The sequence below is a fragment of the Neodiprion fabricii genome, chromosome 1, assembly GCF_021155785.1.
Source record: "Neodiprion fabricii isolate iyNeoFabr1 chromosome 1, iyNeoFabr1.1, whole genome shotgun sequence".
NCBI classification, from domain to species: Eukaryota; Metazoa; Arthropoda; class Insecta; order Hymenoptera; family Diprionidae; genus Neodiprion; species Neodiprion fabricii.
The window spans coordinates 9304926-9326677 of record NC_060239.1 but is presented as its reverse complement, the minus strand read 5'-3'; the positions used below and the strand labels follow the sequence as shown (position 1 = coordinate 9326677).

General features: G+C 37.9%; 1 protein-coding gene across 5 annotated transcripts in view; it reads left to right on the top strand.

The window, feature by feature from the left end:
* LOC124188186 (prolyl 4-hydroxylase subunit alpha-1) overlaps window positions 1-21444 on the top strand; it is a 138957-nt gene extending 117513 nt beyond the window's left edge. For 2 of the 5 annotated variants that reach the window (XM_046580747.1, XM_046580748.1), the window contains exons 3-10: window positions 15408-15730; window positions 15839-16006; window positions 16415-16587; window positions 18188-18454; window positions 18568-18792; window positions 19061-19126; window positions 19278-19443; window positions 19710-21436. In XM_046580747.1, coding sequence (XP_046436703.1) covers window positions 15408-15730; window positions 15839-16006; window positions 16415-16587; window positions 18188-18454; window positions 18568-18792; window positions 19061-19126; window positions 19278-19443; window positions 19710-19804 — 1483 coding nt within the window. In that variant the 3' untranslated portion in view covers window positions 19805-21436. Of the gene's footprint in view, window positions 1-15407; window positions 15731-15838; window positions 16007-16414; window positions 16588-18187; window positions 18455-18567; window positions 18793-19060; window positions 19127-19277; window positions 19444-19709 lie in introns of all 5 variants that reach the window. The other 3 variants (XM_046580744.1, XM_046580746.1, XM_046580745.1) reach the window with 3 other exon arrangements.
* The last annotated feature ends 308 nt before the right edge of the window (window positions 21445-21752 follow it).

Genomic DNA, 21752 nt, shown 5'->3' with positions numbered 1-21752 from the left:
TTATAAATGATTATCATACGAAGAATACGATCTGTGCGCTGTATCTTAGGATTAGTTCTTCTGGTTAGTACCAGTGGCTGAGAATCACTCGTAAAGTCGTATTGACAATTCCGAGTGCCATGTTTTACACTGTACTTGAATCTAAAAGGTTAAATCAAGCAACACCAATCTTTCTGCAATTGTGATCTAAAAAAATGTGTGTGCTCAGTGTGTCGTATTTTCGAAACCCCCGAGGATCAACTGGGTACAGTTGCATTAATGATTGACGATCCTATCAGCACCTGGGTATATTTCGGTCTCAGTAGGTCGGCATTTAATTACCCATGCCAATTAAATTGCAATAGATAATACGACAGCTGATGTGTTGTATACCAGCTTTTAAGGATCATTGCGAAAGTCTTATGCATTAAATCAATACGTCAATATTTGACCAGGAATATTGCAGTGTAAGATTTACCTGGAGTCTCCTGAGCGACCTGAGCCCAGATATAAATCAAGGTACCAATTATATGGTTCAAGTATCATTATAAGAATTTGTGTTAAATATTTTTGTTGCGGTTTTGAAATGTTGTAAAATCAAATAGACTGAAAGATTTGGCTTCCTTTCGCTTCCCAATAAATTACTGTTATAATTTTAATTTATATTTCTTTTGTCGTTTTGTGTTTGGTTTTAGTGTTCCCAATCCTCTGCCCTACGCTTTCCTCTCCAAATGCCGAGAAAGCTAAACTGTCGTCTGTTTTGCGTTTTCAATGTGGTATTATCGTATTTCTGTTTGTTCCATTCCTTTTGTTCATTTAGACTGTGGCAGTCTTCCACTTGGCGCCTTGATATCACGTATGTGCTGATATTTGCTGGCGTTTGCGTTTGGGTCTCGGGATCCTCGAGAGACTCGGGTCGACGTAACAATAATTATGAATTTTCCTAATGCAGCATTTTGAACTAACATTTCTAGCTATAAACCTGTAGCTTTGGATTCCTGAAATCTGTCTTTGGTATAATTACCTTGAGTGAAGAAGTACGTAGAAAACGCTTCTGTGCTTGAAACAAACGAGATTCTCCTTATTTCGAGGTCATGTAATAGTAACATAACATAACATAAGTGAAGTAAACAAAAAAAATAAGGAATAACAGACTGGCTCTAGTGGCCTGCATGGAGTTAACACTTCTTGCTTCTCGTTCTATGCAATTAAGTAGGATTAACTAGTGCGAATGCTATTCGAGCGAAGTCTTTTTAACAAACTTTTAACTTCGTCCAATACCAATTGCAATTTCTTACACTCAAGGACGTTAATATTATCGCTAACGACTTCCGACACGAATGGAACGCTGTATTAGATGATTAAAAGTTGGATTCGCTTTATCGTCTTTTCCAAACATTTGTCGTGTTAGCGACACGAATGAATGCAATTAGCTGAGACGGAGTTCACTGCGTACTGGTACATTTTTTTCAAATCTTCCACCATTTACCGAAATTGAATTTGTTCGTTATATGAAGGAAAAACCCTATTTTAACTATTTATCTCGTAAATCAATGAATTTTTTAAAATTCATAGACCCATAACAATAACACTAAGAACCAGAAAAATTACAATGGTGACAACGATAACAGTGGCAACGACAACTCAATGATAATATCAACAACAATAATAAAGTCGGAAACATCATAATGAACTCACGAAGAAAAGAAACGACAAAAAAAATTACCAACATTTGAGCTACTGTAGATAAACGGAAGCTTTCAGCCAAAAAGACCAGCATCGATTTGCGATTTCACGGACGATATAATAATGCCCATTAATTCAACGAGGGTCTTTCAGTTATAGGGGTGTAAGCGACGCGACGCGTCGCCCCGAGTTCCATTACTATTTCGGTAGAATTGAACGTTTTGTGAAATCAAACGAATGGACGGTCAGAAAATGGCTTCCTGGACGTATATAGAGGCACGTGCAGTGCACAAATAAAGCGCGTTCACCTGCTGAGGAAATTCGATTTTCGAAGCTTACGAAGCGCGTGTAAAGGTTCCCATTTCCGCACAGTGTGGTAAAATAACGTTAGCGCGTGCGCACTTCCGAATAACTCAGTTTTACGCACTGCGTCATTGAGTGTAAGTTTCCTAACCCAAATTTTAAATACTCCCTTTGCTTCTTATAAATAAAACTCTTACAGGTGTTACACAAATGAGCGTGTGTCTCACACGTGCAAATATCCGATAATATCCGACTGTAGCTTTACACTAATCGAAAAGTGGGCGATGGAAAATACAGTACTTTGCTGCGGATTGAAATGATACATTACATAACGGTGAGAAAGAAAAACTGCAGTGATAGCAACAACAATTTACGCTTGCTGGCGGAAACTCCATCGGTCGTATAGAATAAAGTAAAAATTTTAGGCTAAATTTGTTCGGTAGTTTCAACTAAGTCTATGTCATTGTATGCGAAAATCAAATTTTTCAATTATACGAGAAATGCGAAATGCGTGAAAATGTTTGAACGAAATTACGTAATCGTAAACTATTCTTGGCAAAGTTCTATATCGGGCCCCCCTATCGCGTGAACATGATTGCTTTCACTTTAAATAATTAATAATTGATTCGAAGTAGAATAGAAGAAAAAGGGGTATGAGTTACTGGTCCGATAATTTACGTTTAATCGACTAAATTATCACGCAAAATGCATGGTCTACCAGAAATATGATTGCTTTGAGTATGAATAAACTCACAACCAATTCAAATATTTATTTTTGATTAAAATGTATTTTTTACTTCATGCACAATTAGTTATAAAAAATTTCAGGTTACAACAAAATTGACAATTAAACTTACAATTAGTTCATTGTCGCATTTCTTCTTCTCTGTAATGTTACAATTCAGTTGACGGGATGGATGGTCAAGCGTGTACAATTCGAAAATTAAGCTTTTCGGACACCCTGAAAAACCCTTTTGAAATTTTTGAAAGTTCAAAACTTACGACAAAATTACGTGTACTTGCGACAAGTAGAGACCCACCGAAAACCGAATTTTTAAAATATTATTATTGGCGTTATCGTTGTTGTTATCAGTAGACGTTCAATTGTTACATATTCCATTTTAGTGGTTAGTAGAACCGATTAATTGATTTCAGATTAGTTCTTTGTCGTGCCCTACATAGGTCCGCCAGAAATTGAACAGTTGCACGATTTGCGACCGGTTTGATAGCCAGGTTCGGGCCGCTTTTAGTCGCAAAGCGAAGAGCCCTTTCCCTGAATTCCGAGCTTCCGTTTCACTCTATTTCCGCCTTTCACCATACCATCCCGCGATCCTAATGGTTCGGCTAATGTAAGTGGCGAATGCGACAGGATCCCACACCCCGCCAACTAGTTCTCGACTTTCACGTTCCTGCAGAGTTACCCTCCTCTCGGATGCAAATTCCGGACCTTTCATACGCGTGACCCTTCGATGCTAATTTTACCAAGTATCCTTCTAGCTCAAAGGACTCGAAGTCGGCGGGACCTGACCCATTCGGTTTCAGTACCGTTCGCCAGCTAACGGGCGTCACCAACTCTTCCAAAGAAACCTGATTTTCGTACCAAATTTTCCGAGGAATCGAACTTTCATTTTACTAACTAGTTGCTTTTTTTTCTTTTTTTTTTTTTTTGCTTTTGTCTTTTACCACTGTCCTGAGCTTCCGTCTTTCACAACAAAAGAGTAACCGACTCTATTAGAGATGATTGGAAAAATGGTAAGAATCCTCATAAAACAATTTCCACGCCAAAAGTTTCATGTATTTTAAAATCCGAGTAAAAAAAGTACTCTTAAGTTTGCAAAATTTTAACAGACGAAACTCTGCGGTAAGGTTGTAAATAATAAACGGTGGACACTTAAATTTCTGGGAGCAGGAATTTGTTGATGATTGGAAAATCGGACAAATAGTGCAGAGCACATTTTATTTTTTCTTTTGTTGAGGATTAACGTGTGAAATACAGAGATGAAGAAAAAGCGATACTAGATAGGTGGGCTAAAAAGTTTAGCGTTTTTGAAATAGGCACGATTTGATGATCGCGTTTCTAGTCCTAAATAATTCAGTTTAGTTTGTTGGATGTTCGAGTGGGAGAGAGAAACAGATACGAGCTAAATTGAAAGAGAATGGTCGTATCCCAAATTTTACAAGAAACGGTGCAAAATTTTGAGAGTTGCAAATTTTTTCTGGAAGGTCGAGCTACCACCATTTCGTAATCGGAAGATGACAGATATTCAACAAAACTGTGTGGGATCTTCGTCGAATATTTGTTTTCTTCCCTAAATTTTTATCGAATCGATTCGGTTGTTTACTCGAAATTCAAGATACACGTAACCGGAAATAATAGAAGTTTCAAAAGTTTCGTTACACTTCTTAACCGTATACATCGTGTCTCACTATAATTTCGTCCAAGTCGGTCAACCTATTTCTTTGTAATTTACGATGCATGACATAATTGTTGAAAAGTTGAAGAATTGATCATCCAGTAACCGGAAGCGGTAAAAGCTTGTGAAGTTTCATCCAAATCTATGAAACCATCTTCCCGGAATTCAGGATACAACATTTTCTGCGGTGCGCAAACACACACATGACGATAAATGTAGTAGCAGATAAATGTTTTTTTTTTTTTTTTTGCCTGCTGTAGTTTTTCGCGATCACAAATTCAATAGGCACTACGTGTTACGATCGTGCCTAAGAATAAAAATGACGGAATCAAAATTCCGGGCAGATTCGCGAGTAAAATTGGCGAGTGGGGAAGTACCTGATAAAATGTGAAATGCAGCAAAAAAGTAATTGAACAGACTGTTTCTGTGAAAGTATTTTCCTCGTGCTCGCACAGCTATGCACATACCTATAATACGCGCGAATTAACCGCGGGAATCTCATTGCTGTAAAAAATGTTGGAATCGTATTTAACCGGCGGCGAAAGTTAGTTACGTAACTTTTAACCCATTGCTATACCAGGAGGTGGCAGAAATATTTGGCGGTCTACATGGTATAGGTAGAAAGTGAAGATGGGCTAAAACTGTGAAAACTGCGAAACAGTCAAGCTTATAATTATCTTTTCGCTGTAAGCTCTTGCCAATATATTACACTTTTGACGAAGAGCAAGGAGTTCAAATTTTTTTTTTTTTTTCCGAACGTGATTATTATTGAATTCCATGAAATCAAAAATTTATGTCGCGATCGTTTAAGAACCGATAAAAATTGATCACTCATCTTTACAGGATAACGATTATCTCAAACCATTTCCGAAGGATCTACGTTTCTTTTTATTTTATTTTTTTCAAGTCTTGAGACTGACTGTTTTTACAATAACAGTGGTTCATGTAGCAACCCAGCAATGCATCTATTTTTGACATGCACTTATCTTCAAGGGTTCATTTCCTTCTTTAAATGGAGGCTACCTTCGTTACATCAGATACATAAAGTTCGTTAGAATGTCGCTCTCAAGCCAGCTATCAGACGATCATCAAGTCACTTTCACGAACTAGGGCTGTACTGTCTTCTTATAGAACCCCGTATAGCTGGTTAAACCCCCATCGACTCTCAACGGGATGTGCACACGCATCATCAGTAAAGAATGACTCTGGCCCCTTGGTTTTTTGCATCGTTCTGTCCGACGGACACTATCACTAGGGGTATATAAGCTCGTTAGAAGTCCTCCAGAACTTGGTGTAAGAACAGCTTCGAGGTTTCACGCTTATATTTGGGGCCTCAATAATAGGGACGTTTTAATTGCGTTGAATTGCCTGCCAGGAATGATTTCAATGAGAAGATATCGTGAAGATCCATGGCGATTCCCACCAAGTTTGATGCTGAGAAACGGAAAGGGATGAAAGGAGGCATAACAAATGAAGAAAATATAGGAAATTGAAATTCACCGTAATCATACATCATACATCATACATCATACGTAGTATTAAAGTTCGAAACCAAACCTTAGATGTTCGGATGTTCAGAAAGTGACGTCACAATTTTTTTTTCTCCTGACGTCATCGATCTATATAGACGAAAATCAGCTAGCCAAATCTGCCGAATTCCTCAGTCTGGAAACAACCGCGCGGCAGAACGGACGTATGAGAGTCGCGCTACGCAAATTTCGAGTACCGGATTCTCTACCTCCTGGATCCTCCGCTCCGGGTCCGTTTCCTGCTGCAACTCGACTTCCAGGACACGCGCTCCGTGGTTTTGGATGTCCAGGTCCTTGAACTGGTGGCTTTAGACTTTCAGGACTAATTTTCAAGTTCACAAGTTTGATTATTGAAAACGTCAAGTTTTGTACCATCAAACCAATATGCATGCTTCAGATGACATTTCGATTCGGAAAAAAAACCGAACGACCAGGATCAAGGAATTGTAATTGGTGAGTGGTTGGCATAGTATACATAGGAATACATGACAATAACGTCGTTCAATTAGAGCCAAAATTGTTGTGCGTCGTGTTTTAAATCTGTTAGCACTTAGCCGATTGTTCTGTGGTATTTTTTGACGAAACTTATTGTCATAAAATAACAGTACGTTATACTTACATGCACGTGTATACGTCATTTGTAACATTGTATAGGAAAAATCTTACGGGTAGATTCGGTTCGCGTCACATGCACAAAGACAGTGTTCGTTCTGTATACTGCGAAGCAAATACCAGAATTTTTTGGCGAGTCCATCGTGCCCCAGTCTCTCCTACAACTATGTCATATGGTAAAACACTGACAACGAGTAAGCGATCGCACGAGCACAGAAACCAGTTACACTAGGCTAGTTATAATTAAAATAACAACAAGATCGTGAGCTCGTGACCTCTCGGTGCCACGAGCGAGACATCATCTCGGCAAGGAGATCTCGTTTGGCAATTGAAGCAAAGGTCCATGATGAGGCACCAATGTACATACATGTATACGTGTACGTACGAGATGTACGATTTACGATAGGCTACGAAAACTCGAGGGTAGAAATAGAAGTGGCACTAAAATAGGGTTCACGACAACATTGGACTAGTTGGTAGAATTGCCGAGATACAGGCCGCAAAAGGAGAGATTTATTCGACAGATAAGGTCAATCGGCACAACTGCCGACGCCTGGCGCCGCCGCCAAGCGTCCCCGTACCTATAATGCGCATAATATACGTTGATAACATTTTCAGGGTAGACAATGGGAGAATCAAGTATTTATCATTCACAGCAAAGTTTCGTTTACTGCGTGTTGTGCACGGAAATTAAAGTCTGGGGAATATCAAGTTGTGCCGTTACAGGTACGAAAAAATTTATCGCTCTGGTCAACGGTCAAAAGTCAACTTTGAAAAATAGGGAAACACTAGATACGGCCAAGTAATGTGATTTGTTATACAGAAATTAAGTAACAATTTTCGACTTATTTGAGGAATTTGACTTTCTTGTCTGTTCTTAAGTGGATGCTACTAGTCAGTTTTTATTGTCTAAGTGAAATTGTTACCCATTATGAGTATTATTACTAGTATTAGTCCAGAGAGTATCATATTATCGGAGATTGAAAATATATTACAGAAAGAATGATGAAAAATACAAAAAAAGCCACCTTCCACTCTGGGTCTTGGGTAAAAATATTTCACTTCGAGAACGGAATGTTTTATACAATGTCTTGTTTGAAAAAAACCGATTCGGGTGTTTTTAAGATGGTTTTAAAAATTCATAGGCTAAGGACGAGTGATTGAAAAAATTTGAGAATTTTTGGGGGGCGTTCATGGGTCGTATTAACATGGGAAACATCCGTTATAAAATTGAAAAATTTCAGGGAGAATGTTTACTAAGTTCACGCGAAAAGCCCTATAGATGTATGTAGATATGCATATAGATTTAAATAGCTATTGCTGAAACAGACTCGAGAGAAAAGTTTTTTTCCTTTCGAACGATGACTACGGACGAATTTTTATGCTTCGAAAATACTTTTATAATCATTCTTAGGCCGGAAAATTTTCCCAGCGGGATTTGAATTTTCATCTGAAAAAATAATAAAAACCTGCAAGAACTCATTACTCAACCTAAGCAGCTCTTCGCCGCAAAAAAGCTCTTTCGTTCTTGTACCTCTTACGGCACAACGACTGTATTATCTCGTGAATACGGTACAGGGAAGGAAACCATTATGCTTTATCGGCCATACCACTCCTATTAATGATAGGCATCCTATTTTTTACGAAGAATCATCGCATGTTGCCCTTTCGGGATCCCGATAACTTTGAGAACTGCCGAGCATTCTAAACTTAATTCATATCAGCGTTCATAATAGGTCACAAATTCCGTCACAAGCTCTGTACAAACATTTAGAATTGTAGGTAACTTTCAATCTGTATTTTCAGCACGCATATTGTATAAGTAGTTTCTGTCAATCTCTGTGAAGTGTAGTTGATTGTTTGCGCGCAATCTTTTTTTGTTACAATTATTTTACATTGTCTTACACCTCTCTGTTCCCAGGATTCGAAACAGCGTATAAAACTTTTGAAATCGTTATCACTTTAATCTATTTCTTAAAAATATTTCTTTGATACATTAAAGATAAGTTCTACGTTGAATTATGTACATAAAATTTTTGCAAACTTTCATCCCATCCGGAAAGTTTAAGTAGCAAAAGATGATTGTCTTCTTATCTACGGACGATTTTATTTTAAAAAGAATGTCAATTATTAAACGAATAAGCAAATCCTAATGTTGGTAATATAGTCATGCAATTCAGGCTACAACAATGCAAGATAATAATACGAAGACCGCGAGCAGCTTTTGCTGTCACTTAAATTATTTTAAATACCTCCTGGATTCTCTACAGCCCTCGTCCTCCAGTAAACTTCTTCATGTGGGATGTACGGCAAGATAGCTCGAGGGCTGGGAGCAAAAAATCTGGGTAGCTAAAATTACACCTTTAATTAACGCAACCCTTTTGCTCAGTTGTCTCTGCCGCGTAACTATTCGCAATTCCCATTAGTTACTCCAGGCAGCCTGAAAGCTCTTTGTCCCAAGCTTCCGTCACGCTTTTCACACACGGGTAAAAACCAAATCTCTATCAAGTGATTCTTCTCTCGCTCAAACCGCGGTATTAGATACAGGTGTGTGGGTTGGATGCCTTGAAGGTGTATCGAGGTGAGCAAAGATCGTTGTCGAATAGATTTTCCAGTTATTACAGGCATCAGTTTGAGCAGCGGAGCGATACCTGCCGCATAATTTCTTTCCCCGTCCTAAATTTGCAGAACTCTCGAACCCAACCAGTTTCGGATATAAATAGGGTGTCTGTGCGCGAACGAACCAACGCAAGGCGGTATTGTATTACAATTTCAACACCGTGAAATCACCTCTAATTAAATTTTCTAATCAAATCTGATACAAGAAATCTCAAGCTGCTAGTCTCAAGAATTCAGAATGACGCGTTTCAAATTTATGCGAAAAATTCTTCGAGGCCACCGCCCACTTTTGTAAGGATATTCAGCATTGAATTTCGTTCATATTTTCTACTATTCATCGATTGTAAGCTGAAGCCAGCCATCAGTTCACATCATTGTTCGAAATAATGGAAATGATAATTTCTAAACATTTCTTGATCATCCAATGCGCCATATGGCGAGAACGGTCCTTGATAATCGTGTATCATTTGTAGATTTGTTTCCCAAGATTACGAGTTCGATAACATTTCTCATCTCACTATTTTGTGAAAAATTAATTTTTACATGACATCGGACCGTGGCTACCTCAGAAATACAAAATGTAGTACCTTCGACTAGATGAAAAAAAACGTAGCCTACATAAAACGCTAAAAAATTCTGATTTGAAATTACAGGTTTAACTGTGTAACGGTCACCCCGTATAAAATACTCGAGTGAAAAAATGGCCCCACCCGAAAGCATGGGTTGGTATGCAGTGGTAACCAACTGCGATAAGTGTGCAAAAGCAGTTTGTTTCCTCGGTAACTTATAGCGATTTTTCAGAGTCTAGAAGTGAATGTGGATTGGAAACCGAAACTAAATATTGGCTTTTGCCAGCAGTGCAACCCTTTCTATCCACCAATGCACTGCGCATATACAGACAGAGTTTATCCACACACGTGCAATTTGACGTAAACATACTAAACGTAAAATAAAAAGACAAACTTTTGTACGTGGCAAACTGAAATATTCACCTAGCTGCAAGAGGAGTTCGAGGATTCGGTTCTTGGAAATTAACATAACCAGTGCACATAACCAGTGCTTTATGACATAAAATTTGGCAAACGTCCATTGCCACAGGCCATTATTGACCCATCTGATTATTAAGTTAGAATCCAATGTTTATCGCGAACTCAACCTGAGAATGTGTAAAAAATGAAGAAGTGTGCTGAATAGCACTACAGTTTGGACGAGCGTTACTTGAAACCATATGTAATACCAGAGAGGTATGGTAAGGCGAGGGGGTGAACGACCGCTATAGATCACCTAGAGGTTAGTAAAGGGACGGAATGTATCATAATACTACGATGTATGTGTGAATGAAGCTGAATGAAGCCAAGTACGCTAATCTCGCGCACACTACGGCGAGTGGTCGACAAGACAATACGGTCTAAAGTTCTCAAAATCCCCGCGAGAGCAAGCGAGAGGAGAATACGGAGAAGAATCCAAAACCAGATCAGTATTAGTCGAAACTCGGAAGAGAAAACACGTGAGTCTTGTTGACAGTAGCTCGTTACGTGTGCGAGAGTGAATCAGTGAACAGTGTGAACGTCGGGCTATCAACTCGACGAATCGAGGCTCATAATGATCGATTTGATTACTAAATGACGTTGGATCGTGTTTCTAATGTACCAGTGATCGAGTAATTAGATGCGAGAGCACATCCGAGAAGACCGGTTGGGGATTCTCGCGCTGGCCTTATTCCCGGGGCCTCGTGGTTGAGGTTTTGACCCGGGGTGGTTGACACGTTGGGAAACCAGCGTGGTTATTACAGTCCGCGGATCAAGAACACTTTTCCAAATATCGTTGCAGTCAATACGTTTTTTTTTTTTTTCTTTTTCTTTGAATTTGGACAAGGTGGGCCTATTAACACAGTTCACACGCGCAGTGAAATTGTCCCGGAGTAGATAAATCCGGCCACGGTACGGAAAGATCGTTTAACACACCCTTAAAACTTCATCTCACTCTCTCTTTTCCCAAGAATAATTATTACGTACTACCGCAGCTTCGGGGTAATATTGCTGCGCGGAAAGCTTCCTCGCCACTTTCGTAACGCAATTTCAATTAATTTAGCCGTTAATTGACGACAGAGTTAATTATGAGTCGATGACCCTGCAACTCAGCGAAGCTCTTTGCCTCTTGCGTCGACGTCACGGTGCCATATTTCTTGCCATGCTAGTTCCACGTTCGAACTTTTTGTGTTCGCTGGATGAGCTTATACACGTTTTTTCAAAATAGAAGGAACACTGTCTCTGAACTCACTCGCGATTATTGCGTGATACTTTTACACACCATCGTTGATTTTAAACGATGCATACCGGGGGTCTTCGACGTCTAGTCTGATGTAGATATCTTCGACTCGTCGCTGTTATCACCGAGTCACAGTCGACCGAAGGAATTGGCACTTTCTGTGATGGGATTTGTAAAGCATGGTAACGAGACATAAAACACTACCAAGCAGCAATGTGAATGTTCCTATGAATTAACGACATCGGTTGATCTGAATGTTACTACTCGTGGCCCTACAAACGAACGCTATGGTCTCCATGCGGCTTATCGTCATGCCACCATCGATTATGGGGTAAATGCTGTTGGACCAGTAGCCGAAGTCACCTTAGAGCGTCTGCCTTGAACAAGCCCAAATCTGTTTACGCTGAGTCTAAGGTAACTGACATAAAAACTAATAATTTATATTCAGAAAATTAAAATCTCGAAAATATCTTTGTAGCAAGGGTGGTCAAACCAGTTGAGTGACATTGTTCGAAATGCAAGTAATTTACAGTCTTACAATCAGCAATTTTTGTGTCTCTTTCATGTCAACATTTTTTAAATCATTTTCGTCAGCTATTCTGGCGCTCTACAGAAAAATAAAAACGAAACATACCCGCGATACCGGGACGAATGTACGGGATGTTTTGCATGAAAGTACATAGGTACACGCAACAATGGCTTACAACCCGCGAGCCAGTCGTTTTATAATACGCCCACACATGTGTAAACACATACCGGTCAGTAAGCTTTTTAATTAAATTTCACATCTCGTCCTAAACAAATTTTACCGCGTAAGCATTTCACTGCCCGTTTCAAATTGAACTCCGTACTGCAAAGTAATTTTCTCACCTCGAATGCGAGTTCTGTGAGCGTGTCCACATATTAAATGTCCATTATATCTGAGTATGCAGATACAGTAGTATCATAACATGCAGAAAATCTCAAAATACGTCTGCAAAATTCAAATTTTCCATCACTTCGAATCTCTCGCGGTTATGTTTTTACCCTTAAAAGTTTTTTTTCTTTTTTTTTTTTTTAACGAGTCCTAAAAATCCAACCTGAAAAAAATAAATGGATTCGAATCGCAATTCGATACAGTTAGTTATTTATACATATAGGGTTTTATAGTTACATGTACGGCAACCGAATGTTATATCTACTCGTTGCGATCGCAAATGCGAGCTGTTATACGCGCTAACGGTAGGACGAAGGGCAAAATGATAAACGAAAAATGGAATAGAAGTAAAAAAATAAACAGCAAAAGAGGAAACTAAAATCGATAGGAATAGAGGCTTGTGATTAAAACGTCTCGCTTCAGTGACGACAGCCGTAAACAACTCAATTCTGCACGAAATTAATGTGTTCGTCAGCTGATGAGCGGCATGGGGGCGGGAGAAATTTTTCTCTTCATTGCATTTGGCATGAAACTCGATATCCGCTATAACGTCTCTGGGGGGGCACAATTTATTTGCTGGCTCTACACGTAGGGTAGTATTCCTTAATTTGGAAAATATTTCTCGTTTAAGCACATGGGGCTTGAAAGCTCGACGTAGCGTGTTCGAGTACGCTAACGTCATGAAAATATCTTAGGATTTGTTCATGCTCGCAGCAGCAGCAGCAGCAGATATCTTTTTTTTACTAACAAAGACAATCATCACGTAACGATTCCCTGCCAAGGCCAAATCTGCAAATCACAATTCTCCAAGAAGCTTGAGTTACGCGTATTCGCTCCTCCCTTTCACCGAAAACGTATCCAAAGCTCATTGTTCATTATTATACAATATGCATATAGATAAGCGATAGCTGCCTGCTATTCAAAGCATTCGGTATCTGTACAGAAGACTTCTCGGAAATGGTAGATATAAACAATGCTGTTAATTATACCTCTGGAGTATGAAATATTGTTGAGCGTTTTGCGGGGAGAAACGGGGAAAGTTGACAGAAACAAGTTTTCAATCTCTTCGCATCGGATTGCAGATTTTAATTGCTCGGAAAAAGTGGTTATAGGTATGAAATTTTTTCAAACGGGGTATTTTCCGTATTTGGTATGCAGCAAATGTATGGGATACATTACAGATCGATGAGTATCGGACGGATACATGATATGTATACATACATACATAGACAGCGAGTAAAGAGGCGTTATGAAAAATCGTTCACGGCCATCATCTCTCGGGTTTTATTACAAGAAAAAAAAATAAGTAAAAATAGGTATGGACCGTTATTGGATTCTCCAATAAAAGGGAAGGTATCATCGCGATTCATGGCCTTATACTCGTAAATCCTCCTATCCTTGATCCGTGAAAGCTGCAGAATCTGTATATTATATATATTCGGCCTGAGCCAGTCTTCCGAGCACTTCATTTTTCATTTAGCCCGATCATCTCCTCAAAACCCTTAATGTACTGGATGAAAATCCCATGCTGCGTTCCCCCGTATTATTCGATCGAGTCAAACCCTTGTGTACCTGCTACCCTGTTTTATCTCCCGAAATTAACATAAAAATTGGACAACATTTGCGATGAAAACCATGCCGTTAAGTTCCTTAATTCAAGATCGGCGTTTAAAGGTGTATGGGATGTATAGTCAGGTTAAAAATGTGTCGAATAAAAAACGTCACAGAAAGAAAATTGATCAGGGCAGTGAAGCTGAGCGAATTTAATCTCATTCAAGAAAGTCTCTGTGATCTAGAAAAAAAAAAGACGTTTTGACACCGACTGATCTTGTTTGTAAATTAACTCCCTAGAAATTGTTTGAGTTTGATTTTTTCATGACCTTGTAAGTTGGAAAAAAATTCTGCACGTATACAATCGTAACAATTTACAGATGCTGAACTTTAGATGAGATGAGAAATACGTTATTGCTAAACAAAATTTAACTTGGACGATATGCGGTGAATTCATTTACGAATAAAATCAAGTATGGTTCATTAAAATCAGACGAGCAATGTGGATCTTTTAGTTAAAAAATAGTATAGAATAATGAGATTTCTATTATATCGTTGAAATAACAAGTTTAACTGGATTAGTTTCAGTGACGCTATTTAAAGTTCTGCTTGGTTACGTTTTTGTTTCAACGCTTTTTCAACCTGACTGTACGTTTCATCGGACAGATGCTGATCGTGAGTTATCTTGAAATAAAAAGCGCTATCGAGGATAATATGAGACCTCCGAGTCACGGATTCTGCAAGAACTTATACGGATGTTTCTTTGGCCCAAAATATGGAAATTCTGATGCGTAGTGCCATCTATACCAGGTTCTTCTTTACTCGATTTACAGTAGAACAGATTGTCGATGACTCGCAATTTGTACTTCACTATAGCTCTGAAATAATGATGTATCCGTGTACACTTAAATCTATAAGATCCCGTCATCGAAACTTCAACGGAGGCCAACGAAAATTAATACATACATAAAGTAAAAATACCTAACAGGTTTTATTTATTATAGAATTTCACTCATCAAACTGCCGATATTATCAATTTTATTCGCAGTGAAGAGAAAAAAACTACGTACGTAGGCTTCGTGTTTTAGATCAAGGAAAGGATCTTAGAAGTTTGAGCGGAATCCATGTCCCAGAGGTCTGATACTCTCCATCAGTCAAAAATTTGGAACATCATCTGACGCTTGGGAAACTTATATTTAGCGTAATATTTTATATTTGACAAAATTTTTTACTCACATAAACAATTTCTGTGATACGCACATTATTACGGCTGAAAGAATCGTCTGAATAGTCTCGAAACTTTCTACTTAGAATGCACTTATATTTAGATACCTACTTTTCTCAGCGTAAAAGCTGGAATATCTTTGAAATGATCCTTGAGCTTTCTAGTTAGCATATATCTGAAAATTGAGGAGTGCATTTTCCGTCACGTTGCGCCAATCGAATACCGCGTCAAAAACTATGAAAAACGAAAGCCCGTTACCTCGTTTTATTCGCAGATATAGCTAATTGGAAATCTTGCAATTACAGAAATGTCGAGGATTACGCGCGAGAACATGAGGAGGCGTCGAGGAACATCCAGCAGTACTTGTCGAATCCAATAAACGCTTATCTTCTGGTGAAGCGTTTGACAACCGACTGGAAACGGATCGAAGAACTAATCACCGAAGACGTCGGAAAGGCTTTCGTCAGTAACATAACGAATTCGAGGAACGACCTGAAGTTCCCTACAGACGAGGATCTCAACGGAGCTGCGGTCGCGCTTATGAGGCTTCAGGACACGTACAAGTTGGACACTGCCCACGTTGCCAGGGGGGTCCTTAACGGAGTTCAGTACAGCACTGGTCTCAGCGGTGAGTTAATTACCAATTACCAAAAGCGAACGATTATTTTTTCCCAATTAATCGAGTATAATCGATTATTTTTACTCAATTACTCAATTTCTTTATCGTGTTTCGCAGCCGGGGACTGTTTCGAACTAGGCAGGCAGTCGTACAACAATGCTGACTATTACCACACGGTGTTATGGATGCAGGAAGCCATGGACCGTCTCCAGGAAGAGCACAATAGAACTACGACCACGAAACCCGACATTTTGGAGTATCTCGCATTTTCGACCTACATGCAAGGTAAAACGGGCGGAAATTCGCTCTCTGTCATTTTGCTTTATTTGAAACGATATAGGGAAGGGTTCTAGTTGGAAGAACTGGAAAGCTTTTGAGATAAAGATAGTTGAACGAATAAAAAGTATAGCGAAAAACATCACTTTTAAATGTATAAAATAACAAAACGGCATGACGTAAATTACCTAGATAACATCCAACGTTAAGGATAATCGCGATTTTGTAAAGTACAAGTTTTCGCTGACACAAGAAAAAATGAACTGTAATTTTTTTCGGTTCTGACGCGCACAAGTTTCCTCCACGTCATCCCGATCTGCATGAAACATCCCACGACTCCGTGCATCATGTGTGTTCTCTAGTTATTTTATTGCGAGGAGCAATCATCGTGACGATAAACTATCTTTCATCCACTAGGAAACGTCGCCCGCGCACTCAGCATGACTAACGAACTTCTTGAACTAGTACCGACCCATCAGCGTGCTCTAGGTAATCGCGCGTACTATCAAGAGGAAATGCAGAAAAAAATTACCCAGCAAAGACGGAAGCGCGGCGAAGACGGCCAGGAAGAAGCGATTCCAGCTGATCAGGTGAATGAAGGAAACATTTTTTACTTGCAACAACAATCAATTTTCAGCTCCTTCTATTCTGTTTCACTTCGGAAAATTACCCACGTTACTGTTAACCGTCAAGTAGCACGTATACATAAGTTCGAATAAAAATGTATCCAAATTTGTAACTTTCATAGTGATTGAAAAGTGAGCTTTTATTATTACCAGATCTACCTAAACGTTTCTGTACTTTTTTCTGTCCTTTTTCATTTTATATGAAGACATTTTTAGATTACATCAGAATTTTTTTTAAATTACATGTATGCAAAATTTTCATACTCTACGTGTTGCGTCACAAAACATATCAAATACATCGTTTCAAGTCAATTTCAATTGACGTATGGCTGAAAATTGATGACTTGCAGCGTGAGAGGATTTTGGAAATGCATTATTTCTATTCAGGTTGATAGAGAATGTACTCGTAAACTTTTTGAATGTTATTGCGTAATAGGCTATGAATTTGGTCTGTGAAATTACTTACTAACCATGCCTCGTAGAGTGGGCGAGAAAATTTTAAAGTGATCCAAGCAATTAGTCGGGAGTTGGCGGTATGTTCTTGACATTCAATCAACGAACTCTTGACGAAAAGACTTGAGAAAACGTCCACCTTCTTATTCCGCGTTTTCTTATTACCAGTCTCATTATCAATTGGTACTGGAAAAGGTTTCAGGTTTCTCATTACCGTTTCTCATTATCACAATTTTCTTTCCTAAAATTTTTCTCAGATTTCTCGAAGATAGGCATAATTTTTGTGCAATACCGCGCGGTAACTTCTTATTTCCACGCAGTGGTCGTAATTGAAACTAGGCAAAAATTGTCTCAAAAAGTTAAAAATTTCGAAAATCTTTGACATTACGTGTTTTAAATATGAAGCGAACTGAATAAAGTAAATCTGATCCTTTGAAGAATTAAAATTTTTTGGAAAAATCCAATAATTTTCCGATTTGTGACATTCCAAAATTTCTGAGGCTCTACTTCAAACCCATTTTTATAAAAAATGGCGTTGCCTCGTGTTTAAAAATACTTCGATTAACATTACTTCTTAGTCTCAGAAACAACACCGTGCACAAAATGTAGACATTTTTCGATCGGCATAAGGTATCATCAAATCTATGTATTAATGACAGTAAAACAAATCAATTCACATATCGGCAACAGTAAGAGTGCCCAGGGTATAAATGGAATTCAAGGATTGAATTCTCATGATACGATAAATAGGATTTTCCCTGTCAGATTTTTCGGCGATTACAAATGCGACATTAATAGATAATGAGAATTTGCTGTGAAAAGAAGTTTTTCTCTCTGCGGGCTCTATTTTTCATATTATTCATTTGAAATACATTAATTTTTAAATCGATCGTCTAGATTTGTCGATTCCCAATAAGAGATTGACTTTTATTAAATAATGCACCTGCATTTTTTCCGTTCACAATTATATTTGAAAACAAAGCTAAGAAAAGTTTGATAGTTAGATTATTCTTTTCCGACAGGAACTTCCAAATTTTAACATGTTGGTTCGTAAAAGATACCATAACTGAAAATCGGGCACGATTTGACTTTTACGATTTTCACTCTTCAGCCCTTCACTGTAGCTGAGAAGAAGATCAAAACATGGGAAGAGTTGACGGAAAGGGAGCGGTACGAAATGCTGTGTCGTGGAGAGGTGACGCTACCAGCCGACGTCCAGAAAAATTTGAAATGTCGTTACGTGGAACGGGGAATCCCCTTCCTCAAGATCGCGCCGTTCAAGGAAGAAGAAGCTTACTTGGATCCTAGAATCGTGATATATCACGACGTAATTTATGACGAAGAAATTGACACTGTGAAGAGGATGGCTCAGCCGAGAGTAAGTCGTAATAAGAATTAATCGACGCATAGCCTGGAATAGAATGGAGAATTTCAGTCAATGTAGTTTAAATTTCTCAATGAGAAATAAACCTGCGTCGCTTTTGTTCTTAGTTTAAAAGAGCAACTGTCCAAAACTACAAAACTGGTGAAGTTGAAATTGCGCATTATCGTATCAGCAAAAGTGCCTGGCTCCAGGAATACGAACATCCACACGTAAAGGCTGTCAGTAGGCGAGTGGAGGACCTGACAAGCTTGACTGTCGATACTGCGGAAGAGCTGCAAGTAGTCAACTATGGAATTGGTGGACATTACGAGCCCCACTTTGACTTTGCAAGGGTGAATAATATCTTTTTTCTTTGGTCACTGCATCTTTTCCGCGCATTGTACAATTATCAAATACATGAAAATGTAATAAAAGCCCTCTAAGGCGTCGAGCTCTAAAAATTAGAAGAAATGCTTACTAATGAATACATAATAATATTAGCGTACATCCAGTATTGTACTCTTCCATGCCCGATTTGTTAAAAACTTGAGCGTTTCATTACCCCTGAAATCGTAAAGCACTATTATTAAAAAAAAAACCTTATTTATATTACATCCGAAGCGAGAAGAAAAAAATGCTTTCAAAAGTCTTGGAACTGGAAATCGAATCGCAACGGTCCTTTACTATGTAAGTTAATTTGGATTCACTCTATTCTACTTCTATTATATTTAAGGTCGAAGTTAAGAGACTTAATCTGCAAACTAGTACGACTTGTTAATATTATTACTAATACATCATTGATAATCACTCATTGTTATTCATTATTCACACATTCCAGATGAGTGATGTGGAACAAGGCGGTGGTACTGTTTTTACAAAAATCAATCTTGCTCTTTGGCCACGAAAGGGTAGCGCTGCATTTTGGTTCAACTTGAAGCCAAATGGCGAAGGAGATTACAGAACGAGACACGCTGCATGTCCAGTTTTGACCGGCTCTAAGTGGGGTGAGTATCTGTTATGAGGAGAATTAACCATTCAAATATGATTAAAGCGATTGAGATACATTTCAAATGCGCGAAATGGACAATTCATAAGCCGAATACAGTAGTCTCAAAGGTGTAGGTGTAGGATTTGAAAGTGTAAAAATAATAGATAATAGATTCCAATATAGAGAAAGATCATAGTCAGTCTGCGCAATTTCAGTTAATTTCATTACAGGTCTTGAGAAAAGATTATCTTAACTTTTGTTACGTATGTTCCTTAATTTCAGTGGCGAATAAATGGCTCCACGAGAGAGGACAAGAATTCCTACACCCCTGTAACTTGGAGAATCAGACACCAGATCCTGACAGCGGGCTTTACTAAATGCTCACAATCAACCCGTTTCGTACACCTTGCTGTTTCTTGGTGAAAATATTGACATATGAGAAAGTCCTTGACGCTTAACTAAACTGCCAGGTATTCGTCAGCAGATTTTAAACAAACGCTAAAAGAATTGGATTTAAAATTTAAATCAGTCTCTCAAAGTAAGAACGTCCACCATACCGTGTAATGAGGGGTTTTTGATAACTATAAAAATGAGATCAAATATTTCGATGATGCAGTTAATTTAGGTTCTAGGTCAAACTTACAATCCGTATAGTGGAAAAATGTTGATCTATACGCGCCAAAGCTGCCTTGGCACAAAGGACGCTGTCTTTCATCCTTTCAATGGTCTTATCAATTTCTCATTCTTTGTAGTTAAGTATATTACACACATCAGCTGTGCCCTCTTGCAGAATCAGTTTCCATTTTTTAGCTTTTGATTAACGCATGACGAGACTGCACTTTGCATTTATCAGGTGGGAGTGATGAACTGTTATTTACCATTTCATAAAATTAAGAAGGGTTTTATATTGATATTATTAGATGATATTATATATAATATAATTAGTAGCAATATATTATAAATTATACTAATTAACAAGTACAACTTGTTGTGCCATTGTTATTGGCAGTGTGTGGCAAAAATAACTGCATATGGGCTCAAACGTAAAACATTTACAATTATTTTCACTAATCAAATTTGATCAGAACTGAACCATTCGTAAATTTGGTTCTCCTAATATTCTTTAGAATCGTTTGATAGTTTATTTAACTATCTTACTGCAATCAGCTACGTAAGCAATATACTTTGTTCTGAGACTTAGTAGCCACTCTCACAGTTGGCATAAAGTTTCACGCTGTTATTCAAATTGTGCTAGCTGCCGTAACTAAATAAATTACTCGAAATAATTGCACATTGCAGTATTTTTTGACTTAGAAAGTAATTTTGTTCCATACGCGAAATGTTACTAACTGGTGATCATTACCGGTCTATTAGTTAACTTAATTATCCAATGAATTTCTCGATAGCTCGGGATAAATGTTTATCTCAGTGAGGAAAAATAATATCAATTCGAAGCAGAAATGCAAAGAATCGATAGCAGCAGAGCCTGTGCGAAAATTTAAATATAAAGCAGTTATAGAAATTACTCGACTAAGAATTCATGAAATGAAACTGAAGCTGTAAGACTTTGCGAGAAGTTGCTAACACATTGTTATCTTTAAAGGAATGACAGTTAAGATACCGTAAATAGTAACAAATGCAAAATAAATAATATTATATAGTTGAATATTACACTAGATAATGGTCACATAGCATATTTTAAAATGTAAATCAATTTACAATAAACTACAATCGATATTATACATGTATTATTACACATACCGATATACATTAATTACACATAAGTATAAATATTGCAGTCTAATATATTATTAATGTTGTTCAAAAATATGCTGCAATATAATATAATGCGTAATATCGGTTTAAATAATTTAGATCATGATATCATCATTATTAATATTGATTAACTGATTTTCGGAATATCGCACAATAGCAAATAAACATTTTCAAAAATTAGAATACCAACTAGCGGTTGGAGTGTGTTTTCATTAATTCCTCTAACAATAAAATGAAGATGCATATTAAGTATAACTCGTGTTTGTAATACAATTACAAAAGGTCTCTCAATTATTTTAGGTGTAATTGTGCTGACATCATTCAATAAGACCTTTTTGTTGAAAAATCTCGAACAATGTTGCATATGTAACCAAAGGCTTATGGATTATATAAATAACTATTTTACCGCAAAGTGAACAAATTCGACTAAGATTATTCATAATTGGATGACTCTGGAAATATTCATATAATGAAATTGTCAATAGTTAAGTCGTTATTAATAAAATAACATCGGTTAGGGAATGAAAGTGACGTCGCCCTTCACAATTG